General features: G+C 41.6%; 1 protein-coding gene and 1 pseudogene across 1 annotated transcript in view; one reads left to right on the forward strand and one right to left on the reverse strand.

Moving 5' to 3' along the window:
• The window catches only part of LOC127655823 (immunoglobulin superfamily DCC subclass member 3-like), a 13,041-nt gene extending 8,735 nt beyond the window's left edge, over positions 1-4,306 (forward strand). Inside the window, exons 10-13 of the mRNA XM_052143816.1 lie at positions 1,158-1,274; positions 2,436-2,562; positions 2,680-2,809; positions 4,160-4,306. Of these exons, the coding sequence (XP_051999776.1) occupies positions 1,158-1,274; positions 2,436-2,562; positions 2,680-2,809; positions 4,160-4,264 (479 nt within the window). The 3' untranslated portion in view covers positions 4,265-4,306. The remainder of the gene's footprint in view (positions 1-1,157; positions 1,275-2,435; positions 2,563-2,679; positions 2,810-4,159) is intronic.
• A 7,337-nt stretch (positions 4,307-11,643) lies between these two features.
• LOC127656118 (gonadotropin-releasing hormone II receptor-like) lies at positions 11,644-13,613 on the reverse strand (annotated as a pseudogene).
• Positions 13,614-18,967: the final 5,354 nt, after the last annotated feature.

Here is an 18,967-nt window from a genome sequence, read left to right on the forward strand (position 1 = left end):
ACATACACACACACACACACCATCTCTAACCTGGGCTAGTCACACACACACACACACACACACACACCATCTCTAACCTGGGTTAGTCACACATACACACACACACACACACCATCTCTAACCTGGGTTAGTCACACATACACACACACACACACCATCTCTAACCTGGGTTAGTCACACATACACACACACACACACACCATCTCTAACCTGTTAGTCACACACACACACACACACACACCATCTCTAACCTGGGTTAGTCACACACACACACACACACACACCATCTCTAACCTGCTAGACACACACACACACACACACACACACACACACACACACACACACACACACACACATCACTACACCTACTACACACACACACACACACACACACACACACACACACACCATCTCTAACCTGGGTTAGTCACACATACACACACACACACACACCATCTCTAACCTGGGTTAGTCACACACACACACACACACACACACACACCATCTCTAACCTGGGTTAGTCAACACACACACACACACACACACACACACACCATCTCTAACCTGGGTTAGATCACACACACACACACACACACACCATCTCTAACCTGGGTTAGTCACACACACACACACACACACACACACACACACACACACACACACACACACACACACACACACACACACCATCTCTAACCTGGGTTAGTCAACACACACACACATACACACACACACCATCTCTAACCTGGGTTAGTCAACACACACACACAAACACCATCTCTAACCTGGGTTAGTCAACACACACACACACACACACATATACCTACACACACACACACACACACACACACACTATCTCTAACCTGGGTTAGTCACACATACACACACACACACACACCATCTCTAACCTGGGTTAGTCAACACACACACACACACACACACACAAACACCATCTCTAACCTGGGTTAGTCAACACACACACACACACACACAATCACACACACACTCACAGATACACACACACACTCACAGATACACACACACACTCACAGATACACACACACACTCACAGATACACACACACACTCACAGATACACACACAGATACACTCACTCACAGCCGTGTCTCACTGTCAGTGTGTGTTTGGTTGTTGCAGAATCTGCAGGAGTGTATGAGATTCAGATCGCTGCGTTTAATGGAAACGGCGACAGCATCAGCAACAAGCGACTCGTCTCATTGGCTGAGACGGTGAAGCGTGTGACAGAGACAGCAGGTGATGCAGTGTGACGTCACTAACACTAGATGGAGACAGAGGAGTCATGATGGGTCTGAATGAGCAGTCCACAATAAACCTGGATTAAACACTCTTACTAGTCTCACATACTACATCTGTCTCACATACTACATCTGTCTCACATACTGCTTCTGTCTCACATACTGCTTCTGTCTCACATACTGCATCTCACACATACTGCATCTCTCACACATACTGCTTCTGTCTCACATACTGCTTCTGTCTCACATACTGCTTCTGTCTCACATACTGCTTCTGTCTCACATACTGCTTCTGTCTCACATACTGCATCTCTCACACATACTGCATCTCTCACACATACTGCATCTCTCACACATACTACATCTGTCTCACATACTACATCTGTCTCACATACTGCTTCTGTCTCACATACTGCTTCTGTCTCACATACTGCTTCTGTCTCACATACTGCTTCTGTCTCACATACTGCATCTCTCACACATACTGCATCTCTCACACATACTACATCTGTCTCACATACTGCTTCTGTCTCACATACTGCTTCTGTCTCACATACTGCTTCTGTCTCACATACTACATCTGTCCCACATACTACATCTGTCTCACATACTACATCTGTCTCACATACTGCTTCTGTCTCACATACTACATCTGTCTCACATACTACATCTGTCTCACATACTGCTTCTGTCTCACATACTGCTTCTGTCTCACATACTACATCTGTCTCACATACTACATCTGTCTCACATACTGCTTCTGTCTCACATACTGCTTCTGTCTCACATACTACATCTGTCTCACATACTACATCTGTCTCACATACTGCTTCTGTCTCACATACTACATCTGTCTCACATACTACATCTGTCTCACATACTACATCTGTCTCACATACTTCATCTGTCTCACATACTGCTTCTGTCTCACATACTTCATCTGTCTCACATACTTCATCTGTCTCACATACTGCTTCTAAGTGATTGATCCTCGGAGAATGTGAAGGACTTTAACATGGACTGAAATAAATCTCAAACATTAACAATAAATTGAACAATGTTATCAAGAATAATATTTTTCAATGTCCGTATAACTGGACTGTATATTGTGATGTGTCCGTGTATTGACTGTGTGTGTGTGTGTGTGCGCGCGCAGTAGGGCAGAGTGTGTGTAACTGTCGTCAGGATCCTGATGGCTCAGTGACTGGCATCGTGGTTGGCATTCACATTGGCATGGCCTGCATCATATTCTGCACTCTGTTCCTGATGCTTGGATACCGGCACAAGTACGTCTGTTATATTGTCCCAATGTCTGACCCATAACAGACACTGCTGATGAACTGTGCTGACCGTGTGTGTGTGTGTGTGTGTGTGTGTGTGTGTGTGTGTGTGTGTGTGTGTAGTTTCTTCTGTAATAAGGGCACTAAAAGCGACTGGAGTTTGTCTGGAGGAAGCGTCTCACAGAGAGACTCGACAGCTAAAGACGCCCCCGACCGCGCCGCCGCTGCTGATGCTATAGAGCTGACGTCACAGGTGAACCGCACACACTTACACATGTTTATCTACAGGTTCACATGGTCATACACTGGACATTTTAAAACTGCTAAATTATGGAAATTAATAACATCATGGAATTTTCTGTTTATTTTTGGTTTAGGTTTTAGTAAAAAAACAAAAAAAACACAATGCATGCAGTACCAACCTTGGCCACCAGGTGCCACTATCAGTTATTCTAGAGTTATTTGTTTGAATGCTGTTTGCTCAGTGTTACAAGATGCAAGTGAAGGAATGTATTGTTGTAAGTAATTAATTTCTAATCAAAAAGATCATTTATAAATGAGATTACTTACAACAATATTAACATTACCACCAGTATTAACACTTCAAAAGGACAGACATAATAATTTCCTCATGTTTCCCTCGATACATTCCTTCCACCATGTAACACTGAACAAACGACATACGAGTGTTTAGAAAGAACAACAATTTCAAATCAAAAAATATCTCCAGTTGTTAAACGACAACGAATGCCATATGGTCTGCACTTATATAGCGCCTTTTTAACCTTAGCGGTATTCAAAGCACTTTACACTGTGACTCATTTACTCATTCTCACACACACACACACACACACACACACACACACACACCCCAATGGTGGCAGAGCTGTATGTAAGGTGCTAGTCTGCCATTGGGAGCAACTTGGGGTTCAGTGTCTTGCCCAAGGACACTTCGGCATGTGGAGTCATGTGGGCCAGGAATCTAACCGCCAACCCTGAGATTAGTGGCTGACCCGCTCTACCACCTGACCCACAGCCGCCCCACACATATCCAATATATGTAACCTGATAAATATATGAATAAATGTATTATTCGCTATATAGCAACAGAGAAAGCGTTAAAAGCATAAGATCACATGTTTACTGATAGTGGCACCTGGTGGCCAAGGTTGGTACTGCATGCAGTCTTTTTGAAGAGAGGAAAAAAAAATTTGATGAGAGGAAAAAAAAACTTTTTTGAAGAGAGAATTTTTTTTTTGGCAAGATGGAAAACAATTATTTGAAGAGACAAAAAATTTCAGACACTTTTTTTTTTTTTTTTCACCTTGCGGCTTTAAAATATTTTAAATAGCTCTTTGTGAGTACAATATTTATAAAAAATATAATTTTTTTTAATCCTTGATAAATGTGGAAAAACTGTATCCTGTGAACTTTAACCTCCTGAGACATGAGCGTGACTGAAATGTGTTGCAATTGAAATGAAATGTAACTCTACTTTTTGACTACAAATGTAATTCGATTACAGTAACTAATCAGATCAACACAACACTGCTCACACACACGGTTTTATTTCTCATTTGTAATGAATGTTCTTGTGTTGTAGGGTGTTACAGCAGAGCATCAGGCAGCTACAGGTCAGTGTGAGGTCACAGTTGAACCTCTCCACCCGCCGGGCACAAACGCGGGCACCAGCACTGGCACTGTGTGAACACACCCCTCCCCTCCCCTCCCCTCCCCTCTCGGCTGCACTGTTCCCTCCTTTATCCCCACTAAAGCCTTCCATGATGTAATTGTCCAGTCACACACACGTCAGAGTTCAGTGTAAACAGTCTCTTCAGGGCCTCAGATGTGTGAATGATGAATGTAAGAGTATTTCTCACACAGTCTCAAACCCTAGTGTGCTGCCTACTGTCTACATAGGCAGCACACTAACTGAAGTGACTGGTGTGAAGCACACTACTTAGGCAACATCACAGTTGACTCCAATAGAGCTCAACATGATACTCAAAATAATACTTGAATATTAAACACCAATGCATGTTGTCTTTGAAGGAATAATTACGATGGCCACTGTTTGAATTGGCATTGTTGGCATGCTACACACCTAAATGCTGTCTAGATAGGGAGCTCACTAGGTTTTGGAACAGAGCCACTGATTGGAAAACCAAACCACATTAGAGTTATTAGTTTTACTTTCTCGCATCCGATGTCTGTCGGTTATTAAAGAGGAAACATTTTGACAGTTTCCAAACAATCCGACCAAAGTGCACACACGTGTGCGTGTAGCAGAACTACAACAAACGACTGTAAACAAACCAAACATTCATAGGATTAAGAGTTTGACTGGTGTCTGTGTGCGTTGTGATCGGACGTTTATAATTCACCGCATTAGCCTGAGTGCAGCCACAGGCCACGCCCCCTTTCCTGTAAACCCCTCCCACCAAAACACTGGACATCCAAAGACCCTGTGCCTCAGCCTGACCTCTGACCTCTCGAGATGACCCTTTGCCTACTGCTGGTCAAGCCTTTCTACCTCAACCAAAAGCTCTGAGATGTGCCCGCCCGTGTGCCAGCCTTCTGACGGATCTGAACTGATGCCCACAGAACCGTTCTAGAAGATTTCTGATGGACCTGAAAGTGTTTCCTGAGCGTTGCTACTCACGTTCTGCCTCTTGCTAAATTGGAGGGACGTCCAAAGATCCAACAGTTGTCTTCACTTTATTTAACGGTGCACCACAAACTCTCTTCATTGTTGTCCGCCTGACCATTTACCAAAGCGTGACGCTCAGAACCCAATATAGAGTAGCGCAAGCTGTTTTAAGCGCTCGTGATTACCTCCCATTGTATTCTGGAAATGACTAGCGAATATTTTCATATGTTAATAATGCCAGAAATAATGACGACTGCTTTTTATTAATGTGTCTGAAGCTGAAATTGCCAAATAGCGGTTAGCGATAGTGTTGATATGACCAAATACCTCGTATGTGTTTAACGCGGTCAGTTCCTCTTTCTTCAAAGCACACAAGCTGACGTTTATTGTTCTGCGCGTTGCAGATCGGTTTAGCTAATGTTTGACTAAAGCTGCGTACACACTGCCAGCGACATTGCGCGCGCGACTAAAGCTGCGCACACACTGCCAGCGACATTGCGCGCGCGACTAAAGCTGCGTACACACTGCCAGCGACATTGCGCGCGCGACTAAAGCTGCGCACACACTGCCAGCGACATTGCGCGCGACTAAAGCTGCGTACACACTGCCAGCGACATCGCGACTAAAGCTTCGACACCCTGCCAGCGACATCGCGCGCGACTAAAGCTTCGTACACCCTGCCAACGACATCGCGCGTGACTAAAGCTGCGCACACACTGCCAGCGACATTGTGCGCGCGACTAAAGCTGCGTACACACTGCCAGCGACATCGCGCGCGACTAAAGCTTCGTACACCCTGCCAGCGACATCGCGCGCGACTAAAGCTTCGTACACCCTGCCAACGACATCGCGCGCGGCTAAAGCTGCGTACACCCTGCCAGCGACATCGCGCGAGACTAAAGCTGCGTACACCCTGCCAACGACATCGCGCGCGGCTAAAGCTGCGTACACCCTGCCAGCGACATCGCGCGCGACTAAAGCTGTGTAGACCCTGCCAGCGACATCACGCGCGACTAAAGCTGCGTACACACTGCCAGCAGCATCATCGCGCGCGACACCGACACCATCCCATTCATTTTCAATGAGAGCACAGCGACTTCCGGCGACACGAGCTGTCGTGACCGTTGGCGACTAGATGTGGGCGTGTCCAGCGACGCGACATAGTTGAGACAAGTTCAACTTTATTCAAATTAAGAGCGACTTACGGAAGCGACAGCCAATAGGAGAGAAGACGGGAGAGCTCACGTGATCCTTCTCTCTCTCTCTCTGTTCCTGCAGTAACGGAAAGATGGATGAAAGGCTAATTCTTGCTGTTAGCAATGTTCCAGTGCTCTATGATATGTCTCTTCCCACATACATGGACATTTTTAAGAAAAATACTGCGTGGAAAGGTGTATCTGAGATCGCGGGGATTCCAAGTAGGTTTAAATAATAAAATAGTCTGTCAAATGAACTATTAAATGATTTGTTTTGAAGATGTGTCACATGTATGACCGCAAACAAAACCATATAAATGATCAGATATGTTATTCAACGTACAGCAATGGAGTGACGTCCGTGAATGTCATTTATAAACGTTACTAGGCAACCAGTAGTGGGAACGCCCACTAGCGACTTCACCGCCAGCCACTGGCGACCTGCAGTGTGTACGCAGCTTAGCGCTTTACCACACGTGAGATCTGATTGAACTAGATTCACAGAAAAGTCTTCTTGGACTCTGATTCTTGCTGTGAAACCAAAATATAAAAACTTTAAGAAGCCACAAGATTAAACAAAAAGTGGAGAAAAGAAAAGTCTGTTCTCGTGTAGAACTTTTCTTCGATTTATTATTGTCCCTCTTTTTCTGCTACATTTGGGAAATATTGCCAAAATAGATCAAACATTAGTTTTGTTAATGTTATTCTTCGGTTATGACTGTTTAACTGCTTCCCTTTATGATTTGAGAATGTTGAATATGTTAGAAATGTGAGCTTTTAAAGGAAATAGTGTGACTGTTGAGTAAAGTCATTATATCTGTCCTGACCCAGACACATTGAACGATACACAGATCAACATTTAACTTCATGAAGCGTATTTTTAGATATTTAAGAAAAGGCTTCAGAATTACAACATGCAATACCCGTTCGCTGCTTTATACACTGTTTTATATTTAACGTTTCAGATGTGACGGATTGCTCAACATGTCTATTGTTAAGGAGATTGTCAGACTAGTGTAGTAGATGCCCATTTAAACGCTTGTACCAATGAGAACATTGATGCTTTAACTTTTGGATTTTTCTTTTGTTTTAAACTGTTTCTCGGCACCAAACGCTCCTGCAGCTTTACTCCGCTGTTACTCTGGTGAAGAGATTCAGCTGATGATCATCCTCGTGATGTCATCATAATAATAGTGTCTATATAAATGATGGAAGCATCAGAATTGTCTTTAGTTTTCAGTGCAACCTGTATGAAATCTGCATCTGGTGGTTATTTGTGATTTCTTTTTTTTTAATTATTATTTTTTTATTATTATTATTATTATTATTTTAAAGCTGATATAATTTCTGTTTTTCTTCCTTCAGTTGTTTGTAATGAACCTCAGTGCCAAATAAAACAGCGTTACATAGAAATGTGTTTCCTTCTTTTACACTCCATGGGGCTAACGGAATATATATAGCACAATTATGTCGTTATTGTTATTTTAATTTTGCCAAACGGAGCAGGAATTAAGACTTTGGCATTCAGAATCAGAATATCATAGTATGTATGCACTATTGTTGCAGTATGTGTACGGTGCACAGTGTTACTATGGTTAAACTATAGCAACCATGTTTTATTTGACAAAAGTATTATGATTTTTCACTTTGACTCTGCGTCAGTAGCTGACGCTATGGGAACTCCTCTCAGGAGTGATGATCTCTGGAGCCCATTAAAATCATGCAAATCTATTGGCAGATGGTGCTTGATACTTCGCCCCTAATGCTGTCGTCATCGTGGGCATATAAACCGGAGCACAGCGCCATTTCATACATTTTTCTCTTAACTCTTTCCCCGCCAGCGTTTTTAAAAAAAAGTTGCCAGCCACCGCCAGGGTTTTTGACGATTTTCGCTAAACTTTAATGGCCCGCAGAATATTTTCTTTCATGAATATATGAAGATGCTATATATCACAATAATGATCTGAGCCTTTGCTTTTAGGCAAAGAAGTTTCCGTGTTTTATGAAAAAACGCTTCCCCGCCAAACACAGAATTTTCTGGGTTTCCATGTTTTAGGTGTTATACGGTAAGGAAGACCCCTCCGCATGTTTTGAAAGAGTACGCAACTCTTTGATCAAAGAAACAGACTGCGATCGTCTCAAACATGAAGAAGTGGAGTACTGAGAAGCTCAAAATATCAGACATAAACATGCCTTTTTATCAGCTTTTTGTCTGAAATGTTGTTTTTTGACAAAACCGACCTCTGTTCAAGTCGCAATAAAAAAAGAACAAATGAAGATAAAATAAAATCGTTTTTATTCTATTCATGGAAGAAAATATTCTGCAGGCCATTAAAGTTTAGCGAAAATCGTCAAAAACCCTGGCGGTGGCTGGCAACTTTTTTTTTAAAACGCTGGCGGGGAAAGAGTTAAGGGTTGCGATAGCATCTCTCATGCTCTGGACGTCTGAAACACTGCTTTGTTGTAGAATCTGCACACTTAACAGCTTAACGTTTCATATGTGACATATTATAATTTTGCAGTATGTGTACTGTGCACTATATGTATGTACATTTTCCTGATTACTACGGTGCCCCTTAGAGGACAGGTATGCAATTTATTTTCTGAAATCGTTTTTGGTTCCCTCGCAAAAGCTTTATCCATCCCTTACAAAAATTAACCATGGTTTTACTGCGGTAACAATAGTTGAACTCTGGTATTTGTAGGACAACCATAACCACAAAATGTACAATGGTTTTACTACAGTAACCATATTTTAATCATAACATTCAAGGTAAAACTATAATAACAATACAGGGAAAACAAAACTATGCAAATAAAAATGGAAATCATTACCTTTTTTTTTTTTCGCATACAGTACATTTGGTACATTTTACCAAAAGCATGGTTCTTACCATGAAACTGTTTTTACTGGCTCCTGGAGAAACCATAGTAATAAAAAGCATATTTGTACAACAAATTAACCATAGTATTACTGTGGTTAAACTGTAGCAACCATGTTTTATTTGACAAAATTATTATGATTTTTCACTTTGACTCTGCATCAGTAGCTGACGCTATGGGAACTCCTCTAAGAAGTGTTGATCTGCGAAGCCCATTAAAATCATGCAAATCCATTGGCAGATGGTGCTTGATACTTCGCCCCTAAAGCTGTCGTCATCGTGTATAAACCGGAGCACAGCGCCATTTCATAAATTTTTCTCTTAAGGGTCGCAATAGCATCTCTCATGCTCTGGATGTCTGAAACTCTGCTTTGTTGTTGAATCTGCACACTTAACAGCGAATGGAATATTTTTCTATCTCCCTGCCTGTGCTCTGACAAACAGTGTATCCTTTATCACTTCCGCGTTTGAGACCATTTATGTAAAAGGCGCTCGATGGGACTGATTGCGTTTACTATGGACGCATGAAAATCAAGACGCTCTGCTCATGGCTCACTTTCATTCTGAAGATTGAAGCCGTTCCCCTTTTCTCCAGCTATACTCCTTCAGCTTCTGAGGAACTGCACGAGGGAGGCACAAGGATGGGAACAGAGCACAGAGATTTGAGGAGGATTTGTCACCGACCCAGCCGTGTGTGACTCCTCAACACCATATCAAGCGGCCTTACCTGTTCAGTATGAGCGCTGTTGTTGTCTAGGCTGATGCAGTGCACGCAGAGATTGATTGCATTTATTGTAAGTGCACATAACTCAAACGCTTCTCTCTTGGCTCACTTTCATTTTGAAAGCCAAATCCACTCCCCTCTCCTCCCACCATACTACTTCTGCAAAAGCTGAGGCCAATCCCCTCTCCTCACTATATCTATCGAGGTTGGGATATGGAGCACTGTTTACGGTTTGTTTTTCTGTTGGCTCTGTACCATGATTTTCATGTTCCAACAAAGTTTTTGAACCCTGTTGTGGTTGCACAAGGTACAAAACTATAAACAACTATGTGCTTCAATTTGCGAGGTGTTCGCCTCGCTTTAACGGCATCCTCTCCTCCAATGACACGGTTTGGGATGTGCCAAAGATGCAATGGGTAGTGAAAGGCTTCTACAGAATTACAGGCCATTCTTCAATTTCGCCTTTGCTGGGACTGCATACCAGTTCAAAGTCTGTATGCACAGGGATCTGCTGCTTGCAAATCTGGAGCGTTTGGGCAAAAAGCATGTTGTAAACAGTCTGCTAGTTTTCTTCTTGGAATGAAACCCGACTTGATCTATACTGTGGTGCTTGATTAAGCAGAGGGAAGCCCTACCACTGTGGCAATTTCAGCAGGATTTGAGCTTGACGACTGCCGAAGGAAACGTCTGCTGTAACCCCTCTACGCTTATTACATACCTGTATGAGGCCTCTCCAATGTTCGGCCAACTCTTGGGTCTCTCATCACATGTGACAACGTGGTCTCTTACATCTCCTGGTGATGAGAGAACGACCGTGTTTTATCAGAAGGGTGTAGCCCTTGGCCGAAAGTCGTCAAGACCGATGCGTCCGACACAGGCCAGGAAGCCCTGTGCGATGTTCTTCTCTTTTCGGCACTTGGACAGGTGTGCAAAGTATTTGCCACAAAAATCGCCTAGAACTGCTTGCTGTCCTCATGGCTCTGAGAGCTTTTTGGAGAGTTATGCAGGTATACAGAATTTCTAAGCTCTCCTTCCTTCATATTATTCAAAACAATGAGGAGACTGGGTTTGCGCTTTCCTACCCTCTTGGCTAGTAGTGCTATACGCGTGTGCAGTCAGTAGCATGGTGCGATGGTATAGGATACCCACAGCATCAGCAACTGATGCAGCGTCGAAGTGACTGACTTGAAAGGGCATGCTCAGGTTACAACTGTTAACCTGGTTCCCTGACAAGAGGGAACTCTGTGTACGCTGGCCGCACTACTGATTTTTCACTGTAAAGCGACCGTGAGATGCACTAAACTCTTTTCAATTGAAAGTCCTGATGAAATGCATTGTGCTCCATTTGAGTTGTTTGTAGTTCAGGCCAAAATGTCAGAGATGGACGATTGTAAATTAATAATTCAAGTGTGTGTGTGTGATGAAAAGGCGCAGTTTGACCTGGGGAAGAAGAGAGGGAGGGGGTCAGTCCAGTGTCGCCTTGGAAACGCGTCATCCTTATCCCATGACCTTGTCTCTGACAGAGCACACTGACAGAACTGATGCATAATTCAGCACTTTAAAAGGATCTCACTGTAGAGCAGCTTCACATACACACATTCCATGCAATGATTATAAACATGCGTTCTGCTCACATTAGTGCAGCACCTGTGAAGTACACAAGTTCACACAAAATACACAAACCCTGTACTTAAGTTAAGTATGGATACCCTGATATTCCGGGTTCAATAAAGTTTCAGCTCAATCAACAGCATTTGTGTCATAATGTTGACTCGTCCCTCCTTTTCTTTTGCCTGATTACGGTAACACTTTTTATTGATTCTAACAAATGAAACCTATAAGCAAAACATATATACATAGAATCAACTTTTAACCCCCCTCCCAATTCCCAACCCCACCCTCAACAAATATCCCTTTGGTCAAAGTATACACACACACACAAAAAAGTGTATATATATATATACACACATATCCCCCTCCCCAGGAGGCTTCCAAAAAGGCAAAATATCTGCCCAATTTCTTATTAAATAAATCCAAGTTGCCTAACCTTCTATAAGACATTTCCTCTATATGTGCGTCCCTCTGGAAATGAGGATGCTCCAGCTGACTCCCATCCCGTAAGAATGATCTGTCTGGTGATCATAACACCGGCTAGGACCCAATTTCTTTTGCATTTATCCCCCCCCCATTAATGACCGCCCCATTAACTAAAAATACAGAGTCTGGGGCAAAATGAAATTTGAGTGCCCAATACATCACACACAATACTCTGAATCCTCAACCTAAATTCTTGGATCTTAACACACCACCAAAAAACATGGGTTGTGTCTCCATCTTCTGATTGGCATCGCCAGCAGGTGGGCGTGACTTTAAGACTCAGCCTATACAATCTAGAGGGGGTCCAATAGAATCTTGATGTTTTTTAGAATCCTACTAAGTTTAAATCTTTCTCCCATAATCTCTTGAGAGAACTTAAAGCTCCGCCCCCCAGACTCTGAATGAACAGGGAGTAATACACTGATGCCTCATGACCATTCCCAAAAGCAGTAATCACCCCTCCCAGTGTATCTGCTGCTTTTAGGGGGGTGTATGCTACTCCCAAAAACAGCACAGAGCAGGTGGTGCAGCTGTAAATACTTATATAATTGAGATCTGGGAATCCCAAAATATTGAACCATATTTTCAAAGGATCTCAACACTCCACTCTCATACAGGACACCAAGTGTAGTAACCCCCCTCACAATCCACTCTGACCAGCAGAAAGGGGAATTATTCATACATCATTTAAAAGTGACGACAGAAATATCAAGGAAAAGAGGAAGTGGTTTGACCAAATGGACGCTATCTAAACCGGCGAGCAATGGGACGGAGAGTGCGCTGGACACGTCCACGGCGTTGTTGGAGTCCACGATGGAGGATGGTACGTTATATTAAGTTAACTCTATACTCTACTGGAAAGCTTAATGCACATTAGTGGTCTTATTGTGAATGACTCATCAGTGCATGTTATTCTAAAGAAAATTTTTGTGTATTAAGAAAGTCAGTTTTATGATTTTGATGAGCTCAGAGGAGATTTTAGGGATAAACACAATGTTGATATGGTCCGTATACTGTATGTGTGTTTGCACCTGTGGTGATGCGATCAGTGCGCTGAGGCTCCAAGCAATCACTAACATCTTTCTGTTTCTGTTATGTGCGATGGATGAGTCAAGCGGGCGCAGTATGGCGTGATGTCGGTCCAGACTGATATAAACGCGGAGACCACCAGTATAAACGCGGAGGTTTGCATGGCAAACAGCTTCAGGAAGCACAGCAGCACTGGCGCACCACTGCACCGTCACGTTCCACACCATGTCCAACGGCATGACGATGAAGGTCATCATGAGGTCAGCTGACACAAGGCTTATGATCAGAGGTCACAGGTGAGACGCCAGCTGCCGGCCACGTCCACACACTCACGAGAAGTGCCAGGTTACAGATGGCGGCAAAAATGAAGAGGACCACGGTGGCCACCACGCGCGCGCCTGTGCCGCAGGAGTAAAGGTTGGTGTGGTCCACTCCACTAGTGGAGGCATGTGAGATGTGTTAGACAACAGAGACGTGTTTTATGACATCACTGTTCTCATTCAAACACCTTCATCTGCACAGAGAGAGAAGAAAACACTGTCTGAATGAAGAAATACGGCACTGTTTTCAGATGTTACGGTACAATGGGGATAAAGGCACCCCTTAAAGAAAGATTTATTTTTTTTTCCCAGAGTCATCCATTATTGTGTCAAGGGGGGTCAAAACGACAATTTTCGCCTTGGAGCAAAACTACAGGTCAAAAGAATACCTTTAGAAATGTGTCGGTGTCATGATTGTATTTTTACACAGAGATATGAAGCTCTATTACTAAAATCAGTTGACTTCAGCAGCTCTTGTTGCATTATACGCCAATGTTGAGAGTCCAAAAATGGAGAAAAGCACTTTTTTAGTGGCGTTTTTCTAAAGTTGGGGTGCCTATAACTTAAAGATATCTTAATATCCTTTTAGTTTCTGATTCTGAACAAACTTTCCATTTTGTATCTTCATTTGTAAGGCCCTAAATGATTCAGTCCCAGCGATATGGGGCTCTCAATGTGGCTCCGTGAGTAAAATGTTCCATTTTTAATGGTGGTTGAAAACTGAATGTGGGTCACATGGTATGAAGCTCGTTTTTCTGGCCCAACAAAACAAAGATCTGAAGTACAAATACGGTTGTTATTGTTTTTACCTGTACATTTTGTTCCATAATTATAGGAGAAAATTGTCATTTTGACCCCACTCTGGGCCAAAATTACCAAAGTAATTGGCCAAAGTAAACCGTGGGGGAACCACCACAACAACTTTCGGATCAACCATCACCCAGCTGAACATGCCCATTTTAAAAAAGAAGCTAAAAAGTGGAAGCGGCTAAAGCTAGCCAGAGCTCAGAGCCAGCCACAAGTCAGCAGCCTCTCCTATCATTCCTTGGTATGAGCAGCAAAAAGACCAAAGCAATTACGAGGAAAATGATGGAATTCATGGCCCTGGATGACCAGCTGTTCTCCATAGTTGAGGACAGAGGCTTCAGTAGGAGGTACTTTCCAACGTCGCATTGCCCGAGTTGTTTAATCTCGTGTCATGTCACACACGCAGCCTGTTATCTGTCAACATTTGGGTACACAAATCCGGGTGAGGGGAAGGGGGGTGCTGGATGGCAGAGGCAGGCTAAATACATACAAATTGTGCCGTCATGAGTAACGTAATTTTTCCCACCGTGTCCGATATTAAAATCAGTGCGACACACATTGCAAAAGGCGTGGGCATTGTCGATATGGCTTCGGGATATCAAATTCAATTCTTCCATCCAGCTGTTGTTAAATGTACATGTATATTTAGTTTTTATCACCGGAGCACCAGCTGAGTCTTCTCCTCCCCTCTACCAGTGATGCTTGATTTAACACCCCGCGTCCACTGCCTGCGCGGATATCAACAGCGCAAATGGGTTTTGGTTGCCAGATTGAGGTCATAAATGATTTGTAATGTGTATGATGTGTCGATTGTGTGAGTAGGATGTGTTTCATTCAAGATCTGGCAACTGGACACCTTGGAATAATATATTGATGTGATTATTCATATAACGTGGTTTGGGCCATACAAATTACGGGAGTTTTTTGGGGAGAAATAACAAAACGGGAGACTCCCGGGAAAAACGGGAGTGTTGAAGCCGTTCCCGAAGCAGTGCTCAGTTTTACAACTGATATTTGGACATCTCACGTAAGTCGCGCGTTTTGGACACTTCAGTTTTTCAGATGTTTGGAATTGTTTTGTTAGACGAGTAATAAAGAGAAAAAGGTCAATTTATATAAATAGTGGGAAATGACATCTGTTATATAAAGCAACTCATTTGCAGTTAATTGTTATTTCTACCTCCAGTCACAGAGCACCTTATTTTCAGAGTTGTTTTAGTGAGAGAAGATCCTGTAACTTAGTGCAGTTTGGGGGAACAGTTTAATAATTTATTTTATTATGAAAATAAAATTTAGCATTGAAGAAAGGTAGATTTTGTTTGTATATGCGGTCAATAATAGTTCTTAGAAAGAAAATCGGAATCGGTAAAATCGGTATCGGCAGGTCACACTTGCAAAAAATCGGAAATTGAAATCGGCCAAGAAAATTGCAATTTTTTCTTATGTTTTTCGGAGCCACCTTATTTACACCCAGAGATATATAATGCCAAATTAAAAGTTTTTTTTTAGTGTGTGTGATTTCTTTTTTTTTTTTTTTTTTTTAGCAGTTTCCTGGGCAGAGTCTCTCATAATTTATCATAATTAAAAAAAAAAAGTTTTCTTTACAATGATACCAAACTATTGACCCTCTTTTTTTTGTTTGTTTGTTTTTGTTTTTTAGAGTTATAAGCCTGTATTTTTGTGTGTGCCTCTGAAACAGGAAATCTTTAAAAACTTATTCTGTGGAGCTCAATCGACAGCGCTCGTAATATTGATAAGCACAAAAATGGAGCGTCACAATGTTGCATTGTTCAGGAAGGGAGTGAGGTTTAGGGGGGTGAGTTTAACGGGAGCTAGCTGATAGATAGCCATGCAATGTGTACGGGGGCGGGGGGGTTGTCCCTGTAATAAGAGCACTGTAAGTCGCAATTTAATGTAAATTTGACTGAATCTCAGCCAAACGAATCTCAGTTGCCTCCGCGTCTGAGACCGTCAATCCGCGCATCTTATCATGTGGCTTGTTGAGCACGTTACCGTGGAGACCTAGCGTGTGGAGGCTTCACGCTATTCTCCGCGGCATCCACGCACAACTCACCACACGCCCCACAGGTTACCCCATGTGACTCTACCCTCCCTAGCAACTGGGCCAATTTGGTTGCTTAGGAGACCCGGCTGGAGTCACTCAGCACACCCTGGATTTAAACTCGCAACTCCAGCGGTGGTAGTCAGTGTCAATACTCGCTGAACTATCCAGGCCCCCAGTCTGCCTCAATTTTAAATACATCGATATAAACATTGAAACCACTTTTTTTCCACATATAACCACTAGATGGTGCCATAAACATGTGAAATGTATATATCATAGGTTGTTTGACTCGTCAGCTGGAACAGAGAGTGAAAAATGAGCCATCAAACGTTGTGATTCATATTTGATACAAATGCCGTTATCATGTTAACAACTATAACGCTAGAAAATAATTAGCTTCTACTCAGTAACGTACATTTTTATAATCTTTTTTCCTTTACCTAATTTTCATTAATGTGTGCAACACAAAATATTAATTATAAGGTGAACTTGGAGTGATACATCAGGTTAAAGAATAATGGTGAGTTCCTTGAACTTCTTTGGTTTAGAAATTAATCAAATTAAGATTTTAATTTATACTAACTCAAATTATCCAGTACAGAACTGAGGTTGTGGGGAATACCATAAACTTTTGTGCATTAATATATTTATTTGGTCAAATATAACTTATGTAGGCATTTAATTAGTTGTTATAAAGAATTATTAGAGATGTTCGCTCTTTTTATTATTACCGATGTTGTTTTTCTGTAATTAGTTGTTTTGTTTTAAGTCACCATTAGGGTGATTTTTCTTTTGAGCCGATTAAATTAAGAAGAAATAATAATAGCAAAGTTCATTTGAAACAATGTGCTATTAGTTATTCAATCTTATTCGTGTGACACCTTTTTAAATAAATAAAGTTTAATGAACTGATACATTTGTGTATATATAACAAAGGTTTTCTAGTTGTGCTGACATAAAATTATCATAACTTGAATTTACTTCAAAACCGTGAAGCAAAAATGCTACATATATATTTTAAGTAAATCCAATACATAATATTTTTTTCAGTGATTATATTAGAAAATAGGAAATACAAATAAATTAAAAAAAGACTCACCTCAGTGTTATTTCACTATAATGAAGAGACGGTTCTCCTCACAATCTGCTCCTCATCCCACATACTCCACTTTATGAATCATTTTGGTTTATAGAATAATCTGTTTTCAGATTATATTCTCAAACTGGTTTAGAAGTTGAATATCGTCACCTTCCTAAAATAATTGCCTAAGTCATTTTTTCACTTTTCTCAGAAAACACAAAACACTGAACCAATAATTGAATATATGATATTTATTGATAATGTCACTCAAAAAGGTTATGGCATAAGATGACTATTGACATACTAATAACAATGCATATCAATTATGTAACGTAAAGGGAATAAATGACTTAGGCAGATTTTTGAACATGCCTTTGTTACTTAGGCAATTTTAAATTGACAACTCTGTCAACAATAAAACACTAACAAACAAACTAAACATCATTCTGAGGAGGCATGAGTAGCTTTTCCATCTTCTTGATGCACCTGCTATCTTAAAAAACTTGTAAAATTGTCTCATTGCCTTTTGACTTAGGCAAAATAAAACGGCCTAAGTCACACACTTGACATAGGCCATTATACTATAGGGGTAGAATTGCATGATCTGTTCAACTGAGGACGTGGGCGATTTTACCAAAGGTGGCCAGCATCATGAGGAGATGACTTATGCAAAAAAATCATTTTTGTCAAAAAATGACTTAGGCAATTATTTTAGGAAGGTGACGATATGAAAGTTTTTCACCTCTTTTGTGAGAATACCTGCTCATCCCGTCGCGTGTAGCGTCATAGATCGCGCGCTCTCATCTCATTCACTCTTTTCTGTTTCTAATAATCAATATATGAGCTCATAAATGAGGACATGAAGAAGATGTGATGAGAAGAGAAGAAGATGTGATGAGAAGAGAGGAAGAATAATGTTGCTAGTCTGAAGAGCGCTGCTGAGGTGAAGATAAACCAGAGATTATTTAGCAGAGACGGGCCACTTCTATTAAAATGAATGGCAGAAATGGGAACGCCCAACGGCAGCCAACGGTCAGTCCCGCCTTACAGGTAAAAGAGCCAATCAACTTTAAGATACAGACATCGCCTGTCAATCAACTCGAGAACGCGCATGTGCATTAGCTGTACAAAATGGGAACATTTCGTTATTTTTGCGTAATCTGAGGTAAAGAATCACAGTTTATGATACCAGTGTTGACAGATTTTATTGCTGATTTGAAACATGTTCTTTGGTCGTAATCTTGACAAACCGTTTTAGATATTTCTGTGTTTCCCTATTCAAATAGATAGTTGCTGCACTGCCATGACTGAAAATAACCTTCCGAGAACGTCCCAAAGATGACCGACAGTGATTGCTTTAAAACTGCAATAAAATCAGAGAGAGAGAGACTCACAAATGCCATAGTAATGATAGTTTCCGCCCGATTCTACAATAAACCTGTTGTATTATATTTTGAAAGCCTCGCACTTTTTTTGTATAATATATAATCAGTCGTGTATTCTAGGCACCATTATAAGGATTTCGCGTGCGCTTACCTAAAATGAGTAATGATAGGTAAT

Source organism: Xyrauchen texanus, chromosome 15, assembly GCF_025860055.1.
Source record: "Xyrauchen texanus isolate HMW12.3.18 chromosome 15, RBS_HiC_50CHRs, whole genome shotgun sequence".
Lineage (NCBI taxonomy): Eukaryota > Metazoa > Chordata > Actinopteri > Cypriniformes > Catostomidae > Xyrauchen > Xyrauchen texanus.